Here is a 17,676-nt window from a genome sequence, read left to right as displayed (position 1 = left end):
ATCAGTGTGTAAAACTGTGTTGAAGTGTGTGTGTTTTTGACTGTTTGTGTGTCATATCTGAGAGCAAAGTTTGGTTTTTCAGCAAGATTGAGTTGTTTTGAGTGTAGAGCTTCATTTTGACCTGAATATAGGAAGTTTGGGGAATTGAGTTAGAAGTTATGAGTTCATGTTTACTGTTTTGAGAATACGAGGCATAGTTTCGAAAAATGTGTTTAAGCAAACGAGAAAAACTGTAATGTGAGTTTTGATTATTATAGTTAAAAATAAATAGTAATTGAATTTAAGTTTGGTCTCTGTTGTTAATTGTAACCTTATAGTAAAGTAAAAGAGCTCACTATAGTTAAGAGCAGAAACTGAGGCAGATTATTTTACATTCCATCTCCATTATCACAAAACCCAAGACACACATTAAAAACAGCTCCAATCACAGCATCCTCCATTCATTGGTTATCTAAATAAAGACATCGCTGTCGCTGCTTCAGAGTTCCTGCTGCTGGTGTGAATATAACCAGGAGAATGTCCCGAGAACTATGCGCAGTATGCGGTGCGAAAGTGCCTTATATGTGAACTTTCTAGGAAATAGTTTGGATGATAAAACATCTGCTAAGAACATAAATGTCCATCTAACAGCTCAAGCACATCAATGGAGTATCATAAAAATCAATAAAAATCAATTTTATTAAGTTTGAAGATTATCTGATCCAATTTAGATGAATGTTACTCAGAATCTGCACTATTGAGTTCACTGATTTCACCATTATGCAGTAAATCAGAAGGAAAAATGAGGAAAAAAGCTGAAATGTTAGTGAAGTTTTGAACTGTTGGTGGCGCTAGTGGTGTTTGACAGCTAAATATATCTTCCAGAAGAAAGAGATGAGAGAAATGATTCCTAAGAGATTTCTAATTTGTAAGCGGCGTCTCTTTCAGAAGAAGATGATCAGATGAGAGTCTGACTGATGATTATATAATAAAGACACTCATGAACTGTTTCTCTGTGAGTCTCTGTCACAGCAGGATCTGCTCAAGTCCACTCTGATCCTGTTCTTCTAGATCTGTGTTACCTGCAGGAACTGGATGTGATCCTGTGTGTGTGAAAGCTGCACCAGCTCAGCGTCTCTCCTCCTCAGATCATTGATCTCCTGCTCCAGTCGCTCCAGTCGTTCTTCAGCTCGACTCACTGCAGTCTTTTCCTGATCTCTGATCAGTCGTATCAGCTCAGAGCGGCTTCTCTCAATGGAGCGGATGTGCTCAGTAAAGATCCTCCTCACTGTCCTCCACTGCTGTCTGTGCAGAGCGATGTTAGGACACACAGTGATTCAGCTTCAGTGAGTCTGAACTGAGACGGAGACAAACTTCTCTTCTTCTCCAGACTCACCTTATGAAACTCCACAATCTCTCTCAGCTGCTGGAGATCTTTCTCTCTCTGCTGGATTCTCTGCTGGAGCGTCTTCTGCGTCTCCTTCAGCTGCTTCTGCAGGACAAACAGATGATAGTGAATCTCACAGAAAACTACTGCCACTAAATCATCATGTACAGATGAATCCAGTAAAAGTGGAGCTGATAAACAATGACTGTAGGTTCAAACTCTAGAAGTGATGATCTGTTACAATCATCTTACATGAATCAACATGAAGATTAAGGCTTGTTTCACACTGCATGCGTAGCTATTATGAAAGTGAAACTGACAGACACAGAGCTTCACACAGACAGTGGTTCTGAGTAATTAAGCTGTAGCTCTATACAGAAAATAAAGACTACTTCATCACTACACTAAGTATTAACTAGATGACTAATGTTAAATACCTGTTTCTCTGTCCTCTGGTCTTCAGCTGGTACAATGTCATGGTTTTTATGTTCAATAATCGTACACAGCAGACATATACACTTCTGATCAGTGCGACAGAAAACCTCGAGGATCTTCTCATGTTTCTGGCAGATCATGTCCTGCAGTCGTCCAGTGGCTTCAGTCACTTTGTGTGGTTTACGTGAATGATACTCCTCGTGACGCTCAAAATGAGTTTGACAGTAAGACTCCAGACACACCAGACAGGACTTGACGGCTTTGTATTTTCTTCCAGTACAGACGTCACACTGCACATCTCCAGCGTCACAGTCAGCAGAGAGTCTGGTCTTCTTCAGTTTCTCCACCATTTCAGCCAAGATGGTGTTTCTAGCTAAAGCAGGTCTTGAACTGAAGGTCTGTCTGCACTGAGGGCAGCTGTAGACTCTCTTCTGATCCTCCTGATCCCAGCAGTCTGTAATACAGCTCTTACAGTAACTGTGTCCACAGGGAATGGCCACTGGATCCTTCAGGAGATCCAGACACACTGCACACATAAACTCTTTCTGATCCACTGAAATTCTGGCTTCTGCCATTTTACTGCAGGAACACAGAGACACAAACATACAACAGCTCAACTACACTTCAGTTTCTCTTTCCCTGAACTGATGAGTTTAAATACTTTCCTTATTCTGTGTTTGAGTGACGTGTGTGAAACTGGTTTGTCTGTAAGTCTATAAAGCAAGTTCCTCATTCCTGCTCCTGTAGAGCCTCATTCTTGCTGAGTTTTGACACATCTGTTTTTAAAGTAATACATTTACTGTAAATGTAAGGTGAATTTATTTAGAGATCAAACTAATGTAACCAGTAGTAACTGTAGCAGAATTAATATTACCATAAACTAATCTGTTCGTCCAGCGAACATTCAGTGTAATATCATATCAACTGATATGAAATTATATTTTCATGGCTGTACAAAATAGCTTCCTTACAGTACTAGTACTGGATAGTTAAAGGGACATTATTCACAAACATTGAGAGAATCAGAACCTTATGTAACAAAAGTTTAATTAACTAAATACTAACATATATCTAGTCTAAACAAACAAACATACAATCACATATAGATCATTTAGATAGCAAATCAACCCTAAAAAATAAAACCACTTCCACACGGAGACACATTTATATGAAAAGGAGTCAGTTAAAGGTGCACTAAGCAAATTTTTACATAACCCTTCTTTTTAATGTTTTGTTCCTCCTTCAATAGCCCTTTATGAACTATCAAAAAACAAGGACCGTGACGTCGCCCGGCATGGCGCAGCCGGGGCCCCACCCTTGAGCCAGTCCCGGGGCGGGGGCTCGAATGTGAGTGCCTGGTGGCCGGGCCTCCCCTCATGGGATCCTGGATATAGGCGGCCGAAATGAGCTTGCTCCATAGGGTGGCTGGGCGCTCCCTTAGAGATAGGGTGAGGAGCTCGGCCACTTGGGAGGAGCTCAGAGTAGAGCCGCTGCTCCTCCACATCGAGAGGAACCAGCTGAGGTGGCTCGGCCATCTGTTCTGGATGCCTCCTGGATGCCTTTCTGGGGAGGTGTTCCAGGCACGCCTTGGTATCCCCCCGGAAGAGCTGGAGGAAGTGTCTAGGGAGACGGAAGTCTGGGCATCTCTGCTTAGACTGCTGCCCCCGCTACCCGGCCCCGGATAAGCGGAAGAAGATGGATGGATGGATGTTCCTCAGATATTTAGGCACCCACACTCCCTCTCACTGCCCCACCATGAGAACACTGACTGTTGTCCCTTTGGTGTCACTTGTACAGAGTTTGTGAGACTGGCTAGTGCTGCCCAAACCGACTTGCTGGCTCATTCAGACAACCCCAATCATCTACGTGATACAGCTCGCCAGGCTTCCCCCAGGTTCAGTGGAGCTCTTTTTACATTGGTGGCAAACAAAGACACCCATGTCCTGCATGCAGAGATCTCAATCCTGCTGGAGGAGGACGAAATACAGCCTGTCCCTCCAACCAAGATGAAGTCAGGGTTTTACAGTACTTACTTCATTGTACACAAGCAAAGTGGTGGGTTACAGCTGATCTTGAATCTGCAAGCCATGAAATTAGGCCCTGCACAAGCTCCCGTTCAAGATATTGATGCACATTCACATACTCACATGCTTAAACTTTCACGTCTTGATTTTATCTCGACACAGACCGTTTCTTCATTTCTTCAAGGGTCAGACAAACCAGTACAAGGTCCTCCTCTTCAGGCTGTCCCTGTCTTCCCATGTCTACACCAAGGTCACAAGAAAGTGTACTTGCTCTGTTAGTAGAGGTGGACATTCTCATTCTCTACAAACTCATGAGATCTGTTGTGCAACCACAGAGACTTGGTGCTCAAGCAACTCCATCTGGGGCTTTGGGTCAACTGGGTAAAAAGCAAGTTCTCCTCTGTGCAGAGCATCTCTTTCTCAGTATGGAGCTGGAATCAGTTATCACTGACCTGCCTAAACTCATTCAGTAGAAAAACTGTGGTTGCACTGAAGGAATTTCAGAGGCTCGTGTGGTATACGACATCTGCAGAAGTGATGATGCCACTTAAATGTATGCATATAAGACAGATTCAGGATTGGCTGCATAGCCAAGTCCCAAAATGGGCATGGTGCCATAGCACAAATTCAGTAACAATTACATTGATCTGTCGCTGTTCATTCACTTTGCTTTTCTATGAGCAGGGGTGCCCTTAGAACAAGTGGCAAGGCACATTGTGGGATATTGTATGCTCCTGGATAGGACATTGACTGTGGTGGTGTAAGGAGTGAAATTATTTCCTTATGAAATGAATTCTTTGTGAAGCCAGACTTTCAGGAACTCTCTCAATGCAAATGCAGATGTACCAAAACAATGGGCTTTGATCTCCTTGTGGACCAAACAAACAGATAGGAAGATCTGGAAGAAAGACCATTTGCTCTTTGGTACCTTCACCCCTCCTTTCCCCCAGGGCACATGGTCCAGGCATCTAACAGTTGTTACGCTCACATAAAACATTTACTATATCTTCAGGATTCATGGCTTGTAAACTTTTCATGTTTGGTATCATTTTAAAGGTCTATGTGCGATTGGTAAAATGGTCTCAATTTCAAAGTAGTCATTTATATTATGAGAAAGATTGAAAACTTTTGTAGAATTGTGTTCTGCTGTGAAGGGGGTGTGCCCCCCTTTAGGGGTCTGTGAGAATGTTTATCTCCAGCCAGGTGTGACCCTGATGTGACCACGGGAACCTAAAAAAACCAAAAGGTCTTTTATGTTTTTACAGCTGATTTGAAGATTATTTGTTGTCTGGTCTGAGTATTTAAGGGAAGTGACAAAACACTACTGGGCGATTCTGTTGCCAGAAAGCCCATAGTGTGGAGTGTATTTCATATGCTCCATACTATGTATCTTCCTGAAGTCAGGTATACTATTATGTAATTGTGTTAAACACATTGTGCCTACAGAGTACACTGTATAGTTGTTTGTGCTACTACATGTACACATTGGCTAGTTAAGTTTATTCTCTAAAACACCTGAGTGCTTTGCTATGCATTTTAGACCATGTGTCTTAAATTAGGATAACTGTTACATGTGTGACTATGTTAAATTTGTGTGCCTCCTGCATGGATCACTTGGCCGTTCCCAATATGGCTACAGTGTCTTTGTGCAGAAGCAAAGTTGCAACACAACCACAATGTGATTTACAATTACACTATCCTTTCTAAATTGGCTTCTAATTATTTTCATTATGTAATTTGGCATGATACAATTTTACCTGACTGATAATAAATTGTTATATTTGATTTATTCTGCATTATTCTTAATTCATTATTACTAGTAGATTAAAGCAAAGGTATTACCTCAAATCTGTGTTCAGGATTGTTCAAACGAAAGGTTTAATAGATGGAGCATGGGGCACATCAATTGAGTCCATTTCGATTTCTGACTATCACTGTCTTAAATAAGTTGCAGTTTTCGTAAATATATAAAAACTATACTTTTTGTACGAGTAAGCAGGGCGCGACCTACTTAAAGGTAGATATTTACCCTGCATCCAATGTTTAAGATCAGACTGACGAGTTTGTGTCCGGGAAGAGCATTCAATCGGCCAAAATGTTACTTCTAAAGCGATACCGGGTCTGCAATGAACGAATAATTAAAAGTATGGGATTTTCAGAACACTCAAATATCTAAATTAATAAACAATCGATATCTGTGATCAGCTTTTGATAGAAATATTGCCTAAATTTAATGATCACGTGAAATTGGAGTCAGATTAAACATGGAGCTAGACTAAAATTCAAACTAAATCCTGATAAATTCAGAAGCGCAAATAAAAGAACGAATACGCATTAAACCTTCGACCAGGCCGCTGGATTCCGCTTTTTGGGCTGGCGGGTGGATCCTTACAGTGGCATATCAGTTTTCTTGAATTTGCTAGAAGTACTGTTTACCCTGCTTTGGGCAAGAATGTGCTCCTCCAGATGGACAACACAGCAAGAAGGCGGAGTACTCACGTTGCAACTTGCCTACCATCTCCTACTCTGGAGTTAGACATGGCCCCAATTGCTGCATGTCATTCACATCCCGGGGAAGCTCAATAATGCATGTGATGCTCTCTGACAACAGCTTACGCTGCCGGGAGAATGGAGACTCCATCCCCAGCTGGTCCAGTGCATCTGGAGGTGATTCAGGGAAGCCCAGGTAAACCTGTTCACTTCCCAGGAATCTTCCCATTGCCAGCTGTACTATTCCCTGACTGAGGCCCCCCTTGGCATGGGTGCACTGGCACACAGCTGGCCCCAGTGTCTGCGCAAGTACGCATTCCTCCCAGTGAGCCTGCTTGTACAGATATTGTGCAAGTTCAGGGAGGATGAGTAGCAGGTCTTGATGGTTGTTCCACCTGGACCTGGTTTTAAGTCCTGATGCTCCTCATGACCTCCCCTACCTGGCATTTCCCCTGAGAAGGGAGCTCCTTTTCTCAAGAACAGACACCATATGGTACCCACATCAAGATCTCTGGAACCTCCAGGTGTGGCTCCTGGACGGGACGCTGAATATTTAAGTGGCAGGCAGGCAGTGACAGACACTGTCACTCAGACCAGAGCCCCCTCTACCAGGTAGGCTCATGAAGGTAAGCTTTACATCATGACGCAATGGATAGCAGGTCTCTGGAGAAGCATAATCTGATCATCAGGTTCCTGAGAGGTGCTAGGAGGTTAAACCCACCAAGACCCCACCTCTGAGGTTCTTGCTCGGCTACAGAGATCTTCCTTTGAACCGCTTGAGTCAGTTGAGCTTAAGATTCTGACCCAGTCATTGCAAGATTTTTTTTTTTTAACAATTTCTGGGTTGAGCTAGTTTCCTCCTGTGTGTTGGATGCAAACTAGGGATGTCACGAGAACCGATACTACGGTACCAAGTCGGTATTTACATTTTTAAACTTGCCGGTACTTGTTTTTTCTTCAGTAGCATAAGTACTGATGGTACAGAAGGTAGCAACTAGCAAGGCTGCAGTTCTTCTGGAAGCAGATAAGTGCAGGCAGAGCATATGCCTGGAGGTGTTTCAGTGATTCCTTAAAGGGTAAAGGAGGAGGAAAAATGCCTACAAGCACACAGAACTAAACGTGTGTCAAGGCTAGATAGAGAGGCATACACAGGAAGAATGATTCAGAGCTTCTTTATTTACACAAACTGAAGGATAGCTTCAAACAGTAAGTTTTAAAACTGAAACATAACTTTAGCTCTTGAAACTGTGTGACACTGTCACACAAGGGACATGTTTTAACCGCTCTATTTATTATATTGATTTTATGTATTATAGAGTTTTAATTGTTTTTCATGTTTCTTATGTCCATTTTATGCCTCTTAACCATTTTAGTGTGTGTGTGTCTTTAAGAACTGTATGGTTGGCCTTTCAGGTGATCAGTCACCTGACAGGAAGCAGGAGCACTATAAGAAGAGCAGCATGGCAAACAAACAAGGAGGCCATTCACAGCTTCCACTCACATCTGGACTGTGGAGTTTCTTTTACTGGACTTACCTTTCCGGACACTTGCAGCCACTTGGATTTCACTCAGATTGGATTGTATATACACTGCTGGACACTCACATTGGGACTCAACAACACACGGGGATTCTTGGACTGTTTTTAGGGAATGGACAAAATACCTGTATTCTTTTAACAGACTGAGTCTACCTGGTTTTATTGTGTTGTTTTAAAGTCTTTTATTGTGAACCTGTAAATACACCAATCTTATTAACCGAATTTCTGTTTTATGTCATTCTTTTAACACGTTTTAACTCTCACACAAAGAAATCAGACCCCATTCCAATTTTAGTAACCCAGCCTGCTGGGCTGAGCGTTACAGCTGAAGAGTAACTGTCCTTATCTTAATCCTCTTTAGGAAGATACACAAAACCACGGAGATCCAGAGCGATGTGGAGAGGCATGAGGTAAGGTATGCAACCTTGAGACCAGTTAAAGAGAGACTGAGGTGAGTGGACAGATATAGTGCTCAGGTAAGTGGCATCAGGTGTTTGTAATTAGTAATCTGGTGATTGTGAATGGGCGTAGGTGGCTGGTGTGGCTGATGTGGCTGGTGAATCTGTGACAGTACCCCTTCCCCCATGGGCGTCTCCTGGCACCCAATAACTGACTGCAAGGACGACCGCACCCCCTAGGAGTGGGACAATCTGGTGTGCGAATGGTGGAAGTCTGAGAGGAGTGACCGATCCAGAATATCATCTTTGTCCACCCATGATCTCTCCTCGGGACCGTACCCCTTCCAATCCACGAGATACTAGAGCCGGCTGCTCCGCGTCGGGAGTCTAGGATTTCTTGGACTCTGTAGAAGGTATTGTTGGGGTTGACCTCGGGAGGAGGAGGTATCTCATGCTCTACAGAAGAAAGAAGAAGTGGACTAATGAATGGCTTTAGCAAGGACACACGTAAGATCTCACGGGGTGAGATGCGGTAGGTGTCTGGGAGTTGGAGCTCATATGTGACCTTAATTTGCCTCGTGATAGGGAACGGACCGACATAACAGGGATTTAGCTTCCTGCTGGGCAGCAGGAGATGAATATCCCAAGTGGAGAGCCAAACTCGGTCACCTGGTTGGTACACAGGCGTGAGTGTGCAACGGGCATCAGCAAAGTCTTTATGTCTCTGTACTGTTAACTGGAGATGGACATGTGCTGAGTCCCATACCCTCTTGCTCTCACGGAACCAGAACCACAAGGACTTCCGTGAGGTCTCCAGTCCAGGGGAAGAGTGGCGGTTGAAATCCGAGCATGCACTGTAATGTTGTTAATCCAGTTGTTTCCTGTCGTAACGAGTTCTGACAAACTTGGTCCAGGGAAGATATTGGCTCCAGCTGTCCTGGTGTTCATGACAGTAGGCTCGGAGATACAGTCTGATCTCCTGGATCTTGCATTCAGTCTGGCCATTAGTTTGGGGATGATAACCTGAGGAAAGGCTGACAGACACTCCCAGCAGACGGAAGGAACTACGCAAGACCCTTGATATGAACTGCGGCCCTCTATCTGAAACGATATCTTCAGGGAGACCAAAGTGTCGAAAGACATGCTGGAAGAGAGCTTCGGCTGCCTCCAAAGCAGTGGGTAATCCACATAAGGGGATTAATTTACAGGTTTCAGAGAATCTATCCACCATGACAAATATGGTAGTGAATCTGTTAGAGGGTGGAAGATCAGTGGCAAAATTGATTCCTGTGTGGTTCGGCATGGAACAGGTAAGGGAACCAGTTTTCCTACGGGTAAACTGTAGGGCTGGGCAAAAAATCGAATGCGATTTTCATGCTCATCTCGTTGTCAGTAAAGCCGCTCCTGTGATAAGTAGGTAATCTCCTGCACGTGTGTTCAGATCAGAGTATGTGAGCGGAGTGGAGCGGCAACAATTTCCTCTCCACGCTCTGAGCATTTAATAATCACTCCACTCCCAGTAAATGTAAATGCCGCTCCGGGGGCAGCATTTACAACACAGAGTCATAGATCACTGACAAGCTACACAAAATTTGCTTTTAAAATCGCTGGTGATTCATTGCCAATTTTGAACACGACTTTGTGTAGCTTGTCAGTGATCTACGACTCTGTGTAGTAAATGGTGCTCCCGGCTTCACTGACGAGATGTCCATGAAAATCGCATTCGATTTTTTTGCCCAGTCTTAGTAAACAGTGTGGAGTGGATGTGATGTTGCAGACCGAACAACCCTTGACGTAGCACGCAACATCCTGACCCATGCTGGGCCACCAGTATCTGTTCCGGAGGAGCGAGAGGGTTCGTTGGCTGCCTAGGTGACCCGATCCCGGGGAAGTGAGACATAGAGTGGTAGGTACATACAATCTCCATTCCGGACCTCACGGCGGCGTGGGTTCTGTAAGAGTGGCGGCACGAATTTGATCATTTTCATCCCATGTGATTGGACATCCCTTACCAAAAAGTAGTATACTTCAAGTTTATTTTATTAAGTATACTTAAGTATAGTTCAAGTATATTTAGACTTTTTGTAAGTATAAGTCAAGTATACTTAAATGTCATTTTAAGTATATTTCTGAGAAGTACATAAAGCCCATTTCTGAGAAGTACATAAAAAGTAAACTAAAAGCATACTTTCCTATTTTTAGTTTAAAAGAAGTATACTAATAGCACACTTGAATAAACTTCTTTTTCGTAAGGGATTCGAACACTGTGGGTGAGAGAATGTGTTCTGGGTTATCAGGAGAGGGATCTGGTTGGTGAAGTCATGATAGAGCATTTGCTTTGAGGTTTTTATGACCAGGGTGGTAAGTTACAGTGAATCGGAAATGTGTGAAGAATAGGGTCCCATCAAGCTTGTTGGGGATTGAGGTGTTTTGCTTCACGGAGGTATTAGAGGTTCTTGTGATTAGTTATTACTTCAAAGGGATGTTGAGCTCCTTCCAAACAGTGCCGCCACTCTTCCAACGCGAATTTGATGGCCAGTAACTCGCTGTTCCTGGTGTCATAATTTTGCTCCGCTGGGGACATCTTATTGGAGAAGTATGCACATGGATAGAGTACGGGAGGTTAACCCTTTCATTGAGATAATACTGCACCTAGTCCAAGAGTGGAAAGCATCCAGCTCCACCACAAACTGATGGTACGAATCCGGATGGGTGAGGGCTGGAGCACTGCAGAAAAAGGATTTGAGTTGCAGAAATGCCTGTGTGGCTTCAGGCATCCAGGAGAGGGTCTTTGGCTTCTGACGGAGGAGAGAAGTGGAGCCAACCATTGACTATAATGGGCCATGAAGCGCCGATAGAAGTTTGGGTTAGGGTTAGGGTTAGGTTGCAAATCCCGGGAATCTCTGCAGCTCTTTGACCGTGGTGGGTTGTGGCCAATTCCTCACTTACTCCACCCTGTTCTGGTCCATCTGGACTCTCTCTGGCGTGATAATGTAGCCCAGGAATTAAATGGTGGTTAGATGGATCTCACACTTTTCCTGCTTAAGGTAGAGTTGGTGCTCACAGAGAAGTTGGAGTACCTAGGAAACATGTCGTTGGTGTTCCTTAAGATGTAGATGAGTACAAATTGGTTGAGTATATCAAGGAAGATTTCATTTATGAAGTTTTGGAAGATGGATTGTGAGTTTGAAAGGTCATACGGCATAACCCGGTAGTGCCTGGATGGTGTTATGAATGCAGTTTTCCATTCGCCTCCTTTTCAAATGCGGATCAGATTGTAGGCACTGCGTAGATCGAGTTTCATTAAAATCTGGGCACCATAGAGTTTTTCCAACGAGGCTGGCACCAGTGAGATTGGATAGGAAAATTGATGGTTTGGGATTTGAGTGCTCGATAGTCGATACAATGGTGTAGGCCCCCATCCTTCTTCGCCACAAAGAAGAAACTGGATGCTGCAAGAGAAGTGGAAGGATGGATGAACCCCTGATGTAATGCCTCCTTGATGTACTCCTCCATATCAGCACACACCGGGATCGATAGGGGATAGACATGTCCCTTTGGCAATTTGGCCCCAGGCAGCAGGTCGATCGAAGAGTCCCATGGCCGATGAGGTGGAGGATGGGTTGCTGTGACTTTCCTGAACATGTTCTGGAATGCCCTGTAGGCGAGTGAAATGTGAACTGAGCTTTGTGAAGCTGGGCTCTCAATGGTGGTAGAGCAGAGCGGTATGGAGGGCTTAGGTTGGCCTGGAAGAGGGAGATCTGCTAAACATGTCCTGAAACAGGATTCACTCCACCAAAGTATTTCCCTGGAGTTCCAGTGGATGTCAGGATGATGTTGAGCCAGTCAGGGATGCCCCAGGACAATATCTACTGTAGCCTCCTCCAGCAGCAGGAGTGAAATCCATTCAGCATGGAAGTTTCCAATGCGAAGAGTGACTTCCGGGGTGTGATGGCGCACATACCCCTTGCTCAGCGGTTTTCTTTAAATATTGGAGATTTGGTAGATGGTGGAATTACGGTGTCGAGGGAGTCGAGGGCAGAAGATGCTCTTGGGACCCAGAGTACAGACATAAAATTGTAACCATGCAGCCATCAACTACAGTATCGCATCAGACAGTGCACTATAGATCCCTGAGGAACAGTTCCACTCATTCTCTACTATAGGAGAGGAAGAATTGTACAAACTTGTTAAATCATCTAAACCAACAACATATATGTTAGACCCTATTCCATCTAAGCTCCTAAAAGAGGTGCTTCCAGAAGTCATAGATCCTCCTCTGACTATTATTAATTCATCAATGTCATTAGGATATGTTCCCAAAACCTTCAAACTGGCTGTTATTAAGCCTCTCATCAAAAAAACACAACCTGACCCCAAAGAACTAGTTAATTATAGACCTATCTCGAATCTGCCTTTTCTGTCCAAGATACTAGAAAAGGTAGTATCCTCACAATTATATTCCTTCTTAGAGAAAAATTATATCTATGAGGATTTCCAGTCAGGATTTAGACCGTATCATAGTACTGAGACTGCTCTCCTTAGAGCTACAAATGACCTGATCTTATCATCTGATCGTGGTTCTATCTCTCTATTAGTGCTATTGGATCTTAGTGCTGCGTTCGACACTATTGACCACAACATTCTTTTGCATAGACTAGAAAACTTTGTTGGCATTAATCGAAGTGACATAAAGTGACTTGAAAAGTGAAGTGACATGACATACAGCCAAGTATGGTGACCCATACTCAGAATTCATGCTCTGCATTTAACCCATCCAAAGTGCACACACACAGTAGTGAACACACACACACCATGAACACACACCCAGAGCAGTGGGCAGCCATTTATGCTGCGGCGCCCGGGGAGCAGTTGGGGGTTCAGTGCCTTAATCAAGGGCACCTAAGTCGTGGTATTGCCGGCCCAAGACTCGAACCCACAACCTTAGGGTTAGGAGTCAACCTCTCTAACCACTAGGCCACGACTTCCCCACGAATTGCATTAGCATGGTTTAAATCATACTTATATGACCGCCATCAATTTGTAGCAGTGAATGAAGAGGTATCCTATCGATCACAAGTGCAGTATGGAGTACCTCAAGGTTCAGTACTAGGGCCATTACTCTTCATGCTTTACATTTTACCCTTGGGAGATATCATCAGGAAACACAGTGTTAGCTTTCACTGTTATGCTGATGATACTCTATATTTCTTTGTGGCGCGGCGAAACATACCAATTTGAAAAACTAACGGAATGCATAGTCGAGATAAAAAACTGGATGACGAGTAATTTCTTACTGTTAAATTTTGAAAAAAAAAAGAGGTGTTAATTATAGGACCTAAAATCTCTGTATGTAATAACCTAGAACACTGTCTAAGACTTGATGGCTGCTCTGTCAGTTCTTCGTCATCAGTTAGGATCCTAGGTGTGCTATTTGATAGCAACCTTTCCTTAGAAAGCCACGTTTCTAACATTTGTAAAACTGCATTTTTCCATCTCAAAAATATATCTAAATTACAGCCTATGCTCTCAATGTCAAATGCAGAAATGTTAATCCATGCGTTTATGACCTCATGGTTAGATTATTGTAATGCTTTATTGGGTGGTTGTTCTGCACGCTTAATAAACAAACTCCAGCTGGTCCAAAAAAAGCAGCTAGAGTTCCTACTAGAATTATCATATTAGCCCTGTTCTGTTGACACTGCACTGGCTCCCTATTAAACATTGTGTAGATTTTAAAATCTTGCTTATTACTTATAAAGCCCTGAATGGTTTAGCACCTCAGTATTTGAATGAGCTCTTGTTACATTATAGTCCTCCACGTCCGCTGCATTCTCAAAACTCAGGCAGTTTGATAATACCTAGAATATCAAAATCAACTGCGGGCCGCAGATCCTTTTCCTATTTAGCGCCTAAACTCTGGAATAACCTATCTAACATTGTTCGGGAGGCAGATACACTGTTGCAGTTTAAATCTAGATTAAAGACCTCTCTCTTTAACCTGGCTTACACATAACACACTAATACGCTTCTTATATCCAAATCTGTTAAAGGATTTTTAGGCTGCATTAATTAGGTAAACCGGAACTGGGAATACTTCCCATAACACCCGATGTACTTGTTACATCGTTAGAAGAATGGCATCTACGCTAATATTAGTCTGTTTCTCTCTTACTCCGAGGTCACCGTAGCCACCAGATCCAGTCTGTATCCAGATCAGAAGGTCACTGCAGTCACCCGGATCCAGTACGTATCCAGACCAGATGGTGAATTAGCACCTAGAAAGGACCTCTACAGCCCTGAAAGACAGCGGGGACCAGGACTAGAGCCCCAGAGACAGATCCCCTGTAAAGACCTTGTTTCAGACGACCACCGGGACAAGACCACAGGAAACTGATGATTCTTTTGCACAATCTGACTTCGCTGCAGCCTGGAATTGAATTGCTAGTTTCGTCTGGTCAGAGAAGAACTGGTCCCCCGACTGAGCCTGGTTTCTCCCAAGGTTTTTTCTCCATTCTGTCACAGATGGAGTTTTGGTTCCTTGCCGCTGTCGCCTCTGGCTTGCTTAGTTGGGGACACTTCATTTACAGAGATATCGTTGACTTGATTGCACAGATACTATTTAAACTGAACTGAGCTGAATGATGACATCACTGAATTCAATGATGAACTGCCTTTAACTGTCATTTTGCATTGACACACTGTTTTCCTAATTACTGTTGTTCAGTTGCTTTGACCCAATCTGTTTTGTATAAAGCGCTATATAAATAAAGGTGACTTGACAGAGCCCTTGGGTGACTTGGCGAGCCCGTTCCATGGTTGATAGATGATAACGGTTAGTTTGCATTGGTTCGGGTGCTGGAGGAGCATAACTGGGTGAGGTGGCAGCGGATAAGGAATCCTTCGTGTGACAAGCAGTTAGATGTTGGGAGATGTGCAGCGCTTTTTGCAGAAAGCTCTCTAGACCCACGGAGTCTTCATAGATGGACATTTGCTGTCTGATTGAAGGGTTTAGACCACGTCAGAATGCTGATAGAAGGGCCGTTTCATTCCATCTGGTGCTTGCCGCGAGGGTATGGAATCTAACTGTATAGTCATGGATGGACATATTCGTTTGCTGTAGTCAGAAGAGCTCATTGTGCCCAGAGACCGTCAAGGTAGTTTTTCCAAACACCTCACGGAAATGATCAACGAAGGCATCATAGGAGCACACTAGGGGACTGCTCGAATTCCAGATATCTTCATTCATGTGTATCCGTCCGCGGATTATCCTAATTAACATTATTGGCTAATATTATTGTTTTAAATAATTGTTGTTTATGAATGGTTTTAAAAATATTTTCAAGCCTGCCAGTATGTCTGTGATTTTAAACTAATGCTTGCATTCAGAGTAGGCTATAGGTGTGTGTGTTCATGTGTATGCACGAGTGTGTGTGTGTTTGTGTGTGTGTATTATTTCAAGGACAAGTGCCACTAATCTTCCGTATTTGTAATGTTAAATAAAGGAGTTAATGTTTAAGTATTATTGCTATTTTTCCAGTGGTATCGACTTGGTATCGAGTATCATGTACTTTTAGTGGTATGGGTACTGACTACTTGATTTTTGGTATTGTGACATCCCTAGTGCAAACAGATAAAAGGCAGCAGAACTGGCTTTATGTCTCATTTGTGCCACCATTACCCACAAAAAAAGGGGGAAGCAATCACCTTTTCTGCACTTCCAAAGAGTTCCCCAGGTGGTGAAACCTGTCTAGGCGCATTACTTGAGTTGTGTTCCTGTTAGATCAGCACATGTACTGGGTTAGGTGCCCATACATGAGATTCCCTTCAGGGAATCATGTATGCATATTTTTTCCATGGTACAGTTTTCCTAATGAGAAACCTGTGTCTTTCCTTTGACAGAGTTCCTTCTGTCTGACCCTGCCTTGGCAGTAGTTCGATCTCTACTCGGGTAGGACCTACTGCAGTGGTTCCTTATCAGTAAGCCCATATGTGTATTCTCCATGTCACCTCACTGTAGGTAGAATGTGGCTCCGGAACATTCCCAACGTAAAGCTACCTCTCACACAATTTTAAAAAAAAGATCATTCAGTATGGTTTCCTCATGGGGACCAAATATGTCCCCATGAGAAATATTCCCTCTAAGCTACATGTGTGCTAGACTGCACAGAAGAAAGAATGTGTTCTCCACATGCAAAATGAGTTAAGAAAGCTATTTGACTGAACTCAGTAAATGCAAAATAATAACAATGCTTGGACAAACCACTATAGAGTTGATGTGCTATAGAGTTAAAACCGGTGAATGCAGTTTACAGGTGTCATAGAAGGAGAATGATGTGCGCCAAATGAGTTGCTGTAGAAATCAAATACTTTAACGGTTGTGGACAAAAGAGCTTAATACAAGATTCTACGCAAATGCAAAGACGGGAAATAAAACGTCATCGTGTTTTGAAGAAAAATGGTGGAAATGGCGGATGATGGGCACAGAATGGTAACAAAACTCATTTACAGTCACTCATAGGACTATTGTGCAAACTGTACTTCATAGAGGTTTAGAGAACTATATAAAAATTCAAGGTCACTTTTTTTGAAAATATTTAGCTGACAAATCTGTTTTAAATTCTTCAGTTTGTTTTTACATTGTATTATATTATATTATATCAATATCATATATATCATATCATACAGTATGAAAGAAAAGAAAGCAGCAGAAAGCAGCAATCATATCTTTTAATGCTGACAACCATGTTATTAGCCTGTCATGTGGCAGGAAAAAAGTTTGCACACAAGTATTCCAATAACTCTCCTGTTCTTTTATTTTTAATATATGTTATGAACAGAAGTGTGGTATTTCAAACATACTGAAACACTTCAGACGCAGAGCGGTGTTTCTGATGTCAGTGGAGCTGGAGCGATTATTAAATGCTCGGAGCGCGGAGGGGAAATTGTTGACGCTTCACTCTGATCACATACTCTGCCACTGAGCTACACGCTAACACCACGTAATACACACACACACACACACACACACACACACACACACACACACACCTCACCAATCACACTTGTGTACCTGCTGTGTGTAAATGTGTCAGTCTCTCTCCTTCATCAACTGCACTGAGACAATGTGTCTGAGGTCAAAGGTCAAGGGTTAAGGGTCACGCCCTGAGTTCGGCTCTGGCTTTTTTAAGTTTGATGAATAACAGACAGCAGCTAGATGAGGGTCAGGTCACTCATGTCCAAAACAAACACACACACACACACACACACACACACACACACACACACACACACACACACACAAGGAAAGGCATGTTTATTTCTATAGCACATTTCATACACAATGGTAATTCAAAGTGCTTTACATAAAGGAAAAAAAAAAATTATAAAAAAAACAATAATCACAACAATAAAACAAGGAATTT

General features: G+C 43.0%; 1 protein-coding gene across 1 annotated transcript; it reads right to left on the bottom strand.

Annotated features, from left to right (window-relative positions):
* Window positions 1–1,360: 1,360 nt before the first annotated feature.
* Window positions 1,361–2,519, bottom strand: LOC122136335 (E3 ubiquitin/ISG15 ligase TRIM25-like; the record flags this gene model as incomplete). The annotated part of the gene is made up of 2 exons (XM_042719199.1): window positions 1,804–2,519; window positions 1,361–1,471 (listed from the first exon to the last, which is right to left on the bottom strand). Coding segments are annotated over exons 1-2 (714 nt in total), but the record flags the coding sequence as incomplete, so codon positions are not given.
* Window positions 2,520–17,676: the final 15,157 nt, after the last annotated feature.

Source organism: Cyprinus carpio, chromosome B2 (genome assembly GCF_018340385.1).
Source record: "Cyprinus carpio isolate SPL01 chromosome B2, ASM1834038v1, whole genome shotgun sequence".
NCBI classification, from domain to species: domain Eukaryota; kingdom Metazoa; phylum Chordata; class Actinopteri; order Cypriniformes; family Cyprinidae; genus Cyprinus; species Cyprinus carpio.
The sequence above is the reverse complement of the archived record's forward strand: the minus strand, read 5'-3'. Positions and strand labels throughout refer to the sequence as shown.